The sequence below is a fragment of the Ovis aries genome, chromosome 11 (genome assembly GCF_016772045.2).
Source record: "Ovis aries strain OAR_USU_Benz2616 breed Rambouillet chromosome 11, ARS-UI_Ramb_v3.0, whole genome shotgun sequence".
Classification (NCBI taxonomy): Eukaryota; Metazoa; Chordata; class Mammalia; order Artiodactyla; family Bovidae; genus Ovis; species Ovis aries.
Window position 1 is genome coordinate 25,026,887 of NC_056064.1, and position 13,493 is coordinate 25,040,379.

General features: G+C 47.0%; 1 protein-coding gene across 2 annotated transcripts; it reads right to left on the reverse strand.

Moving 5' to 3' along the window:
- Positions 1 to 61: 61 nt before the first annotated feature.
- XAF1 (XIAP associated factor 1) lies at positions 62 to 12,241 on the reverse strand. Of its 2 annotated transcripts, XM_004012580.5 has the most exons (8): positions 12,191 to 12,241; positions 10,009 to 10,144; positions 9,195 to 9,251; positions 8,637 to 8,832; positions 6,441 to 6,526; positions 3,534 to 3,875; positions 355 to 421; positions 62 to 221 (listed from the first exon to the last, which is right to left on the reverse strand). In XM_004012580.5, the coding sequence occupies exons 1-7, from the start codon at positions 12,220 to 12,222 to the stop codon at positions 380 to 382; spliced, it is 891 nt and encodes a 296-aa protein (XP_004012629.2). In that variant the 5' UTR covers positions 12,223 to 12,241; the 3' UTR covers positions 62 to 221; positions 355 to 379. The 2 variants fall into 2 exon arrangements, with proteins under 2 accessions (XP_004012629.2, XP_027830904.1); XM_027975103.2 differs by lacking the exon at positions 10,009 to 10,144.
- Positions 12,242 to 13,493: the final 1,252 nt, after the last annotated feature.

The window sequence follows — 13,493 nt, forward strand, 5'->3', positions numbered from 1 at the left end:
ACCCACCTGCCCCTGGCCCTGGAAAACCTGTCAAAAATCTAAAGAAAGGTGGAGGACAGGCTTTCGGGAAGATCTTTTTTATTCTTCAGAGATAAAGCTGGATTTCCCAAGGTGTCCAGGCTGGGTTGGGCCTAGATGCTTGATCAGAATTCTCAGGCAGAAGAGTTGGCATTCTCTTTTCCTCCTGGTTTAAATGTAGCTCTTGGGCAGACCAACCATCTCTGTTCAAAAGGAGGAAAATAGTTAAGATCCAAACCTTTTCTTCAACAAGAAAGAAACCCAGTGAATAAAACCTCTAGCACAGAAAGCAAGCAGAAAAAACTGTAAAAACAAAATCTTCAAAATCTGTTGTACCTTTCCCAAAGCTAGCTGGAACTTCTCACTTGTTTCCTTTTGATGAAGCTAACCGCCGGCATTTCTCCTAAAGAAAAGGATATTTTAAAAGTTCAAGGTGTATAAGGTGAGAAGTGTTAGTTCCTGGGATATCGCTGGTTAAACCTATCCCCAGTTCCTGGAGCAGGGACCCTGAGCTGTAGATGGCATAGAAAAGTCATAGGTAGAGATGAATGTATTTGCAAAGCAAAAATAGAGACCCAGATGTAGAGAAGAAATTTGTGGATACCAAATGGGGTTGGGGTGTGGGGAGAGGAGGGTAGGATGAACTGAGAGACTGGGATTGACACATATACACTACTATGGGTGAAAGAGGGCTTCCCAGGTGGTTCAGTGGTAAAGATTCTGCCTGCAGTGCACGAGATATGGGTTCGATCCTGGGTGGGGAAGATCCCCTGGAGAAGGAGATAGCAACCCACTCCAGTACTCTTGCCTGGAGAATCCCATGGACAGAGGAGCCTGGCGGGCTACAGTCCATGGGGTCTCAAAGAGTTGGACACAACTGAGTGACTAACACTTCCACATTTCTTTTAGTGACTAAAAAACAACAACAATGTATAAAAGAGACGACTAATGATAACTTACTGTATAGCACAGAAACTCTACTCAGTACTCTGTAATGACCTATATGGGAAAAGAACCTAAAAAAGAGTCAACATGTATACGCATAACTGACTCACTTTGCTGTACAGCAGAAATTAACACAATGTTGTAAGGCAACTGTACGCCAATAAGAACTTAGAAAAGAAAAAAGAGAAGAAAAGGGAGGCCAGTGAACTGGGAGGGGTCTATGGGAGGTCTGGGACAGCGTTTAATAGAGGACTGTCGTCATCAGGAGGGTGAACGAACAGATTAGAGGGTACCCACGCTGTGGCTTCCCTGGGGGCTCAGATGGTAAAGAATCCTCCTCTAATGCGGGAGACCTGGGTTCAGTCCCTGGATTGGGAAGATCCCCTGGAGAAGAGAATGGCAACCCATTCCAGTATTCTTGCCTGGAGAAGCTCCATGGACAGAGGAACCTGGTGGGCTACGATCCATGGGGTCGCAGAGTCGGACTCAACTGAGCCGCTAAGCACAACACAGCACGCCATGGACTCGTGTGTGTGAGTGAGAGTCGCTCAGTCGTGTCCAGCCCTTTGCAGCCCCATGGACGGTAGCCTGCCAGGCTCCTCTGTCCACGGGATTTTCCAGGCAGGAATACTGGAGTGGGTTGCCATTCCATTCTCCAGGGGATCTTCCCAACCCAGGGATTAAAACCAACTCTCCCACATTGCAGGCAGACTCTACCATCTGAGCCACTAGGAGGTCCTCATGGACTCTTACAACATTAAAAAAAGAAAAAGGAGGGGCAACATCATTTGACTTGGAGGGATGCCCTTCTTATTATTGGTTATTGATGAATCCTATACAAGCAGTGTGTACAATTGGACTCCAAATGTGTGTGTGTGTGTGTGTGTATGTGTGTGTGTATGCGGTTATATAACAGAGTTGCCAGATAAAATACAGTCTGTCCAGTTAGATTTTAATTTTAGAGAGACAAAGAATTTTTCTTAGTATTAGTATGTCCCATGAAATTATTTTGTAGTTATTTTCGTCCCAAGTAATGAATTTTTCTTTGCTAAATTCAGCAAGCCCATCATTAAGGATAGAGAGAAGTATGAAAGGAAATCTCAGTTGTAGGAGGCAAGGGAATATGGCACTAATAACACCCTCAGCAAGTATGAAATTCACTCAGCTTGGTAAAATTGTGTGCTTGTGTGCATATAGAGATGCTTAACGAAGTTAGAAGGAACAAGATTTAGGTCTACTTCTTTGTAAGGAGTGTGCGTCATATATTCAGCAAAAAAGGCAAATGGTGGAATCATGAGTCTAGGAAGATGATATATGGGGGAAGAAAACCAATTCAAACCCCCTGGAGGCTTGCCAGGTTTTTGTGAACAGAGGTGAAGTTTTGGAAGGACACCCACCTGGAGGCTGAAACTAGTACCTCATGGCATGGGACTTGGGAGGTGGCGTGGGTGTGGGGGTGGATTAGCTTTATCTTTATGTTTGTTTGTATGGTATCATGTCAAATGGTTACAACAAAATCTAGTATCTAGTACTAGCAAATTCCGGGAGATAGTGAAGGACAGGGGAGCCTGATGTGCTGCCTTTCAAGGGGCTGCAACGAGTTGGACACGACTTAGCTACTGAACAACAACAGTAACTTTTGTATTTTGAAAAACATCAAATAATGAAAATATTTTAAAGTGAGACATCCTTTATGGGGCTTGAGAGCATAAGCTTTGGAACTACATCCACATGTATACCTGGCTGGATTCTGTCACTCTCTAATTGTGAAATCCTGGGGAAGCCACTCGACCTTTCTGTTTAGTTTCCTTATTGATAAGGTAGGGGTAAAATACCTTCCTGATGTTTATAATGATTAACCATTTGTAAAGAGCTTTGCCACCCGCTGGACTGTAGCCCCTCAGGCTCCCTGGTCCATGGAATTTTCCAGGCAAGAATACTGGAGCGGTTGACCATTTCCTTCTCCAGGGGATCTTCCTGACTGAGGGATCAAACCCGCGGCTCTTGCATCTCCCGGGTTGGCAGCCAGGTTCTTTACCAGCTGAGCCACTGGGGAAGCCCTGCTTTGTATTGTAACTGGTGCATAATTGTTAACTACCTCTAATACTAATTCTTCTTTATTGGAAAATAATCTAGGATGTGAAAAATCAGGTTATTGAGGCTGCAAATCCTGAGCTACTAGAGGTAAACCTTAATCTGCTAGAGACAAGATACCAACTGACTTAGGATCTTGACCAAGGCTCTGATCTCTGGACTGCAGTTGCCTTATCTACGCCATGAGAGAGCTAGACTGGATGCCTCTATTCATTTGTTTGTTCCATGGTTTGGGAGCGTTTGCTGTGGTCAGGAACTGGGCTGGGAACTGGAGATAGAGAAGAGAGATTGGCTCTGCCATCAGAAATGGGAGGTGATGAACATATATAAAGAGGTGATAAGTGCTGGGAGTAGATCCGGACACACAGAGAAAGGGGAGATAGTGTTGTCTGAGGGCATCTCGCAGGACTTGCATTCCTTTAAACACTGTCCCAGTGGCTCACAGGCGGGTTATGGAGAGAACAGAGGCTGGGTACCTGGTGGTGCTTTAGGGTTGGCAGGGGAAGTAGGATACCACACTGAGAACACCTCCTCAGGATGTCATAGGCTGTCTCATCTTCTACAGGAGAGGAGGCTCTGAGCTTGCCATTGGACTCCAAAGACAGATTCGTGGTTTTGTTTGTGCCTCGTGGTGCTTGCCTTGTTGACTTTTCAGAAAGAAAGGGAGCTCTGTGTCTATTTTTCAGCTTTGGACGGACATCTTTCTCTGCCTTGGAAGTCTGGTCTTCAGCAGCCCGGCTCGAAGGGGATGAAGGAGGAATTTCTGATTTCCCCGCTGGAGAAGGTGTCACAGCACCTGAGACTCGACGGCATCTATCCTGCAAGGGTGAGTCAAGCATCAGATTTAAAAATGACCTCAGCTTTAATGGTGGACAATATAGTAGGTGAACTAACCTGAAAATTTCCCACTCCAAACACTTTAGAAATGCTGGATATAATATGACAAATGTTCATTGAGCTGACTTTGCAAGGAAGCAAGCAAACTCATGTTCCAGGAAAGAAGACCTACCTGTTAAGCACATGAGGTAAGCCTTCAGGAGGAGACTGTGGGGTCAATCTCATGACTAAGAGCTTGGATGAGAGAAAAGTCCCATCCACACATTTCATGATGTGTGAAATTGGAAGAGTCCCCTTTCCCTGCACGAAGCTGGGAACCTTGAAGTCTGAACTATGGTGGCTAAGAGACAAAAATTGAGTAACTGGAAAGGGAAATGACAAGAAAGCTTGTCTACCTTGGACTAGAAATTGATAAATTCTGAAGAAGAGAGAGAGGAAACAAACAAAAAACACATCTGAGCCTATTGTCCAAAGCAGGATGAATAAAAATAAATCTCTTGGATACGCTGAAACCACAGAAGATCCAAAGCAAAGAGGATCTTGAAATCCAGCAAAGAAAATGGCTATTGGCGAAGGACCAGCAGCTACACTGAGAGCAGACTTGTCAACAGCAATCACAGAGGTGGGAAGATGGTGGAAATGCTTCAGAATGCTAAGAGAAAATAAAGGTTAATGTAGAATTTGAAATCCAATTAAACTAGCATTCAAGGATGCAGAATAAAGGAAGTAACTGTGCAGACAACTAAAGATACCCAGACATGTATTTCAGGATGACAGAAATCTTGCCCAGAAGGAAAGCTTGGGATTCAAGAAAGCTTGGGATTCATGACTTCCCTGGTGGTACAGTGTAAGAATCTGCCTTGCAATGCAGGGGACTCGAGTTTGATCCCTGATTAGGGAGCTAAGATCCCACATGCCACAGTGCACTTCAGCTACTGACCTCGCACACTCTGGAGCCCACTAGAGAGAAGCCCTCACACTGCAATAAAGATTCCACATGCCGCAACTAAGACCCAGTGCAGCCAAAATAAATCCGTAAAACATTTTAAAAAGAAAGAACGTCAGCAAAGAGAAAGGTAAACGTGTGAGTATATCCAAGCAGGCATGAATTTAATAAAGTGACAGTAATAATAATGGCTAAAGAGGATAGTACAAAAACCAGGTGAAACTAAATTCCACAGCATTTATTAATACGTAAAAGGTGGAAATAGAGAATCACTCAACATGTTTTCAAATCCATATATTGTTTTTGTGGAGGGTAGGGACTGTGATTTAGATTTTAAGTCAAGTATTCATATTAAAATGCACTAAATGTCACCAACAGTACATTTTATGTGTATGGTCCACAATAAACAAAAAGACCTAGATCATCTCTAGGATTTCTTTAGTTCTCATATTCATTGTTCTCTGGATTGAAGGGCAAAGAAAGGACAAACAGTTTGCCATCCATGAAGAAGGAAGTGAGTTCTTTGGAGAGATGCTTTGGGGAGATTCCCCCAGAGAAAATGCTCCATCCTGTAGAAGAGGGGAGCAGCTTGGCCTGATTAATGCGCTAAAAGATTCTTAGAGTGATGGAGGGAGGAGCCTGTGAATTTTCCCAGGCAAAAGCAATCAATCAATCCATCACATCATTACACCCATTCAGAGTCCTCCTCTTGGTACCCAGCCCTGATATCAGCTTCACTGTGGGAAGATGGAGAAAGTTATTAACTTTTTTGTGGAAGCTCACAGCCTAATAGAGAAGACTTCCATATGGCATGTGCTGTGCTGTGCTTAGTTGCTCAGTCGTGTCTGACTCTTTGCAACTCTATACAACCAGGCTCCTCTGTCCATGGGGATTCTCCAGGCAAAAATACTGGAGTAGGTTGCCATGCCTTCCTCCAGGGGAGCTTCCCAACCCAGGGATCAAATCCAGGTCTCCCACATTGCAGGTGGATTCTTTACCATCTGAGCCACCAGGGACATGGGATAGAGAATAACAAAGCAGAGCCTATTTAGGCCTAAGTTGCAATTTCCAGGCCCTCAGAGGTGATCAGTGATAGCTGGATTGGTCAGGGAGGCTCCCTGAAGGGCTGGCATGATTGGAATCCAATTACGTGTGCTAAATGAGCCTAAAGCAGTTCACGATGTCCTTTTTTGAACAAAGCAAAACAAAATATGGGAACCTCTTAATATTCATGCTGTGTAAAACTGGACCCAGAATCTACTATTCAAGTCTTCCCAGGTGGTCCAGTAGTTAAGAATCCACCTGCCAACGCAGAGGACACAGGTTCAATCTCTGGTCCAGAACGACCCCAGGTGCCAGGGAGCGACTAAGCCCGGGCGCCACAGCTACTGAAGTCCACACATCTAGAGCCCGTGTTTGGCAACAAGAGATGTCACAGCAATGAGAAGCCTGGGATGGAGGCTACGATGAAGATCCAGTGCACCCAATAAGTAAATAAATAAAATGAATGAATTTCAGAAAGAATCCAGAGTTCATATCATACTTTTTGGAATATGGACTGGCTATTGGCATCATTAGACAATGACAAATTTCTACTCACCAGATGGTGGAAATACTTATTTCCTGGAATCATTTGGTTGCAATAATGACAGCAGATGTTGCTTTCAGGAGCTGGAATGCTCTTCCCTGAAAAAGCACAGAAGCAACAGCACAAATGATTGCCCTTGACAATGGCCAGCCCGGCTGCCCCACAACTGCCCCGAGTCTGCCATGAGCGTCCTGCACTGCCAGGGTCCTTGGCCACATGGACCACCCACAACAGGAATCGCCCACATTATTTCCATTAAATCGTAAAAGTGCCCTTGGGGCAGCACACAGCATTGATGAAGAGATGTTTTCCTGGAGCAGGACTGGTTTCCAAGGCGATGGAAGGAGCTGTTACCACAGATGCCAGTCCTGTTCAACCTGACTGCTCGTTCAGTTTAGCCATTTCTGAGTTCTGTGATCAGATGAGGAGTTAACTGCACACATCTTTGTTGATTGTGTTGAAGCTGTGTTTTGCTGTCTTATTGAAGTTGTGTTGTGTTGATAAACTTGCATTGTCTTGTTGAAGTTGTGCTGTTGTGGAAGCTGTGCAGTCTTGTTGAAGTTGTGTCGTCAAAGTTGTGTTGATGAAGTTCTGTTGTGTTGATGAAGTTGTATTGTCTTGTTGCAGTAGTGCTATCTTGTTGAAGTTGTGTTGTGTTGACAAAGTTGTGCTGAAGAGTTGTTTGTTGGCTATGTTGAAACCCAGACCTGCTGGAAATGTACTTGAATCTTAAGCACCCCAGTTTTTCATTTGCCGATTTTGATAAAATTGTTTACCTAGAGAGACTTACCACCCAGGGGATTTTCAGCTCTGTCCCCGTGCTACTGTTGTCACAACCAGTGAGGAGATGTGTTTGGCTCGTGTTCTCTGTAAACACTTCCTGAAGAGGTAACTGGGTAAAGAGAGCATGGCACCAGGTGGCCAACACATAGGCCCAAAGATCAGGAGTTACACCTGGATCTTTTGGGAAAGTTTCCGATTTTGAGTCAGGAAACTTGGGGACCCTGTCTGGTTTCTGCCTCTAGCAAGCCCCTGTTTCACTCTGCAGACATTTCTCATCTCTGCAAGGATTCAGGTAGGTCTCTGCCAGGCTGGAGCCACGCTGGAGGAGTTCAGAGGAAGCCTCCCATCTGGGAGGACCCCATTGCCTCTGCACTCATCTGTGTAGCTCCCAGCTCCCCAACCCCTGGCTTCTTGGCTCCCTGGATCTGTCATTTATCTTTATAAATTTTAAAAAAATGCTTTTTATTGGAAGAAAATTGCTTTACAATATTGTGTTGGCCTCTGCCACACAACAACTCAAATCAGTCATAATTATATGTTCATCCCCTCCTTCTTGAACCTCCCTCCACACCCCATTCCAACCCTCTAGGTTGTCACAGAGCACTAGGCTGGGCCCCCTGCATAATACAGCAGCTTCCTTATAGTTATCTATTTTATACTTGGTAGCGTATATATGAGGGTGTTAAGGTGGCTCAGATGGTAAAAGCATCTGCCTGCAATGCGGAAGACCCAGGTTTGATCCCTGGGTCAGGAAGATCCCCTGGAGAAGGAAATGGCAACCCACTCCAGTACTCTTGCCTGGAAAATTCCATGGATGGAGGAGCCTGGTAGGCTCTAGCCTATGGGGTCGCAAAGAGTCAGACATGACTGAACAATTTCCCTTAGCGTATATATGGGGCTTCCCAGGTCGCCCTTGGGGTAAAGAACCTGCCTGCCAAGGCAGGAGACATAAGAGATGTGGGTTCGATTCCCTGAGTTGGGAAGATCCCCTAGAACAGAGGGTATGGCAACCCACTCCAGTATTCTTGCCTGGAGAATCCCATGGACAGAGGAGCCTGGTGAGCTACAGTCCATGGGGTTGCAAAGAGTCGGACATGACTGAGGCGACTTAGCACGCACGCACACAGTGTATATATGTTGATGCTACTTTCTCAGTTTGTCCTACGCTCTCCTTCCCCTGCTGTGTCCACCAGTCCGACTCTATGCCGGAGTCTCCCTTCTCTGTAAATAGGTTCATTAGTACTATTTTTTAGATTCCGTATTTATGCATTAATATATGGTATTTGCTTTTCTCTGGACCAGTAATTTCAAGACACAGCAGGTGTGCAAGAAGGCCACTCTGGAACTAGACTAGCCAGGTGACTTAGAGACATGTGCATCTGTCATCCCTCGTCACCCGTCCCGCCGAGAGCTCACGATCCTCACCTTTCTGGAGCCAGGGCTGCTCACGCTGACACACTTCTCTGTGCTGAGCCAGCATGCAGAGCATGACGTGCTGGCCGCAGTCTGGGCAGAGCTCCGTCTGCCGGCCGCAGTGGTGCTCGTGGAGGTCCACCTTGTTCAGGCGCACGGCCAGCTGGCAGAACCGGCACTCAACCGGGCGCTCCTGGCATTCCTCGGCCTGTGGGGAGGCCGGCAGGACGGGCATAGTCACTGGTCTGCAGTGACTGCAGTTGCCTTGGGGCTAGGAGCTTTTTTCCCTTGGGGGGGACTGAAGCCAGTAAGAGAAAGCAGGTGGGAAAGACTGAGGGGTGGGGGGTGGGAGAGAGTTGTGGGAGGGGGGCCTCTCCTCACGAGGGGAACATGAGCTCTCTTGGACCCTGGCAAGAGGGGCCGGGGCAGGAGGCCCTGTGTCGCTGGGATAAGCTAGTTCCAGGCCTGCTTGGGAGAGAAGAGAGAGCTGGGGGTGGGAGGGGAGAGCTTTATGACCGGCCCCCTCCCCTCCTCCTGGGCTTGGTAGAAGAAATCACACCTGCCCCTTACCTCGTGACTCTCCAGCGAGTGCTTCGGCAGGCTCTGCTGACACATGGCGCATCCCACCTAAATGCGGAGGGAGGTGCTCGAGTCCCACCCTGGCCTGTGTGTCAGGGGTGGGTCTGTGAGCACCTGGGGGCAGGAATCAGGCACCCTCATCTACCTGCAGCACCAACCTTGAGCTCAGGGACGCATCTGTGGGACCCTCTGAGCTGAGATGGATGGCTGAGATGGATGCCTGAGCTTGAGGAGCTCCAGAAACAGCTGGAGAGAAAGGTTGGCTTGACCAACCTTGGCCGTGACTGCCTTCCAAGCTCCCCTTTCCTGTCTCTCCTCTTGACACATCTCAAAAGAACATTTTACTTTTCCCAAAACAGGGACCCCTAGGCTTGGCCAACCTCATACACCTGTAGGGAAAGGATTGGGAATGGGAAACCAGGGTCTACTCAATGCAGTACAGGAAAGAAGTGTTAGTAGCTCAGTCGTGTCCGACTCTTTGTGACCCCATGGACTGTAATCCACCAGGCTTCTCTGTCCATGGGATTTTCCAGGCCAGAATACTGGAGTGAGTTGCCATTCCCTTGAATCTTCCTGACCCAGGGATGGAACCCAGGTCTCCTGCATTGCAGGTAGTTTCTTTACCATCTGGGCCACCAGGGAAGCCCAGGTGGCAGTGCAGGAAGGGCAGGATTATCTACCCTTTCCACTTTGCACAGGGGGCTGGGCGCTGGGGCTGAGGGACTTGCCCACGGCAGGCAGCCATGAGACGGGCTGCAGAGAGGACCCTGCCCCTCCACCTCCATCCCCCAATCTGCCTCCCCACCTGCTGGTGCCCGCCCTGGCGGTGTTCTTCCATCTCATGCTGCAAGACGGGTTCCTTGCACTCCGGGCAGAGGACCAGAAACATCAGACAGTGGGCCTCATGGAGGGCCAGGTGGTTGGAGGCCACCTTTCTTTTGCTGCAGGATCAAGAAGGAGGAAAAGCAGGTTTATTTCATGGCATAAAGCATGGAGCCATATTTTATGCCCGGGGCTCCTGGATGAAGATCTTCCAAGGCCGCAAGCACTGAAAATATGATGATGAGACCACCTGCCTCGCCTTCTCCATGTTGATCTCAAATCAGAACAATGCTGAATCATGACGTAATGGTAAGGATGCTCTGCAAAGCTCTTATGCTGCCCAGGGTGAGCACGGTGGGTAAGAAGGAGCAGGAGGGAGCAATTACAAAGGGACAAGAGAAACCTTTGGGAGGTAATGAATAGTTTCATTGTCTTGATTGTGACTGATGAAATAAAATTTATATTTTAAGGCAGGACAAGAACAATTTAAAGATAAAACTCTCGGTGTGTTTGGGGCTCCTCCCTTGCTCATGTACATTGTGCATTTGTCCTACACATTAACCAGAGCCCCTCATCGATGGAAGAGCCTACTCAACCGTTTCTTTTTCTCTTTCTTCTGATGCCAGGAATATAAATGAAAAGAATAGTGTTTTTTCTCAGCTCTGTGCTCAGTCACAGTGACTCACTGCTTACTCAGTACTCTGCGTGCTCACCTGGACTAGGCAGGTATCCTTGGTGAACTTTTTGTAAAACGCCAGTATGTCATTCTGATTTATGATCCTTTGTGTCAAAAGCATATGACTGTGTTTTTGACTTCTAACCTGGGCTTCCCTGGTGGCTCAGATGGTAAAGAATCTGCCTGCAATGTGGAAGGCTGAGGTTTAGTTGCTCAGCTGTGTCTGACTCTTTGCGACCCCATGGACAGTAGCCCCCCAGGTTCCTCTGCCCACGGGATTTCTCAGGCAAGAATATTGGAGTGGGTTGCCATTCCCTTCTCCAGGGGATCTTCCCGACTCAGGGATCAAACCCGTCTCTTTTGCATGGCCAGGCAGATTCTTTACTGTCTGAGACACCAGGGAAACCCAATATATATATTATTTTCAGATTATTTTCCATTATAGGTTATTACAAGATATTGACTATAGTTCCCTGTGCTATACAGTAAGCCTTTGTTGCTTATCTATTTTTTAAAATTAGAAATAGCATTCTATTTATACTAAGTCAAGCAAGTGGAATCAAAATGTCACATTTTAGTCAGGCAAAAACTTGTAAGTTTTCTAATACATATATACCCTATATACTATACATACATATATATACTATATTATACTAATACATATATTATACATATCTAATGCATATAAATTATACTTAATATTATATAATAAATATAAATACATTATATATTTCTTTATAAATACATAATAAATATAATTATATAAATAATACATAATATATATTATATTACTTATATATATGTATACAAAACTCTTCTACTCTGGGAAGCATGGACTCTTAATCACTGGACCACCAGGAAAATCTCCCTTCCTCTCTTCGTACTCCTCTGCCTGGCCTGGCACCTCAGCTTTTTTCCTGAGCTGGTGCAAACACCAGACAGCTAGGAGGGTTTGGCTGGAGAAAGGCCTTGGGGAAGGATCCCCCTGGTTCCTGTCACAGGTAGGGAGCTTCGAGAGTGAGGTGCCTCAAGGGGTTGGGTCCCCATGATTTAGAGGTGTGGTCTGGGACCTCTGCTCTATCCCCTCACCCTGCTCCACAGCTCCCTCCAAAGGTGGGAGTGGGAATGATCCCAGACAATCTGCCTGAGCCTCTTTCTTTCAAAGACTGGTATGAACAGCATACAAATTAGGACCCAAGGTCAGAAAAATAGGAGTAGTCCAGCAGGGATGGGTAGCCTGGCTGTTTGGCTGTAGAACTGTCCCAGAAAGTCTTCAGTACCTGGAGGTGGGGCGGGGTTCAGGGATGTCTGCCAACCCTGAGCCTCCCTCACTGGCATCTCCTCAGTTTACCCCTTCCTACCGCAGGGGCCCACCCTGGCCTTCCTGGGCACACAGACCCTTTCCTCTTCACTTTAGAAACAGGCTTATCCTCTCTGCCCCTCTCACCAGCCAGCCTCAGGTCGGCCACCAGGGAAAGTGACTTCTTACCAGTTCCTGCACACCTGGAAGGCTCCCTCCATGTTCTGGTCTCCGGAGTCTGTCGGTTTCAAGTTTCAGTTCTTGCAGGCAGAGAAACGAAACTGAAAGTGTTCTGGCAACGGGGCCCACAGCCTAGGAAGGGAGGCGTTTTCAGATTCCTCAGCCCAGGGCTGCTGCCCAGTACCTGTGACTGGACATCCAGGAAGCCCGGCCCCTGCCTCCTCCCTCAGCCTGTGCTGCTGCCGCCGGCTGTTTCTGCGACCCCTTGGGTGGGAGCCAGAGGCCAGGCCGCCCTGGCAGCAGCCCCTCCCCTCCCCCAGGCTGGCCTCACTGCATCTGGGTCACTCCATCCTCTTCCACAAAACACTGACCTCCTTGTCCCTCCTGGTCCTCTCACTGATCCTTCCTCTGTAGGAGAGAGCTGGTTGGCCGTGTTGAACTTGAGCTTGAAGGCTGCTCCTCCTTGAGACTGGCTCCTGACTTCCTGTATTCTACTCTGGTGCTGGTCAGGAGCAGGAGGAACTGGGGATGCAGGGTGGGGACTACAGGCTTTGGAGCCACATCCCGTAGCAGCCTGGTGGCCTAGGGCACTCACCTACCCTGTTCATCTCTGTCCTCACTTGTAAATAATCACATTAAACATGGCTGTAATGCTAACAAGGGGGCAAGCGAATGGGGAAGTCTTCAGACCCAGAAACTGCTGCAGTGAGGGCTGATGTAAATTGCACACATTGCTAGCCAACAGGAAGCAGAATCAGGCTTTGAACCCCAGGCCAAGAGGCCCAGGGCTTGTCTCTCCTAAAATGGCCAGAGGGTCAAGAGACGGGAATTTGAATCTTGGTAGTGGACCCAACTGACAACAAGAGTCACTTTAGCTTCTGGGCTTGTTTCCTCATTTCCACTGCCCCTGCCCCCGGACTCTACAGGGGACCTAGGGAACTTGGGGAGTCCAGGTGCTCCCAGAAACTGTGTGAAAAATTGCTTTCATTTGAGTACATGGACTTGAAAGGAGTCTGGGACCCAGACTGTTATAAATGCCTGGATGAATTGACCCCAGAATTTGAGATTCAAAGAAATCAAGTTCTGCTAAAGGCAACATGTGTCCAAAATTATATATGCATAATTGGATCAAATAAATATGGAACAGTTGTTTGTGTTCTTTTCACAGAGAGCAGGATGTAATTAATTAGATAAAAATGACAGAACAGTGTATCTAATTGCTCAGTAGAAATTGAAAAATTTGCAGGTAGTTGCAATTCCATCAGAAATGCTTAGATATTATATACTTTATGTTGACATTTTTAAGGGGGTT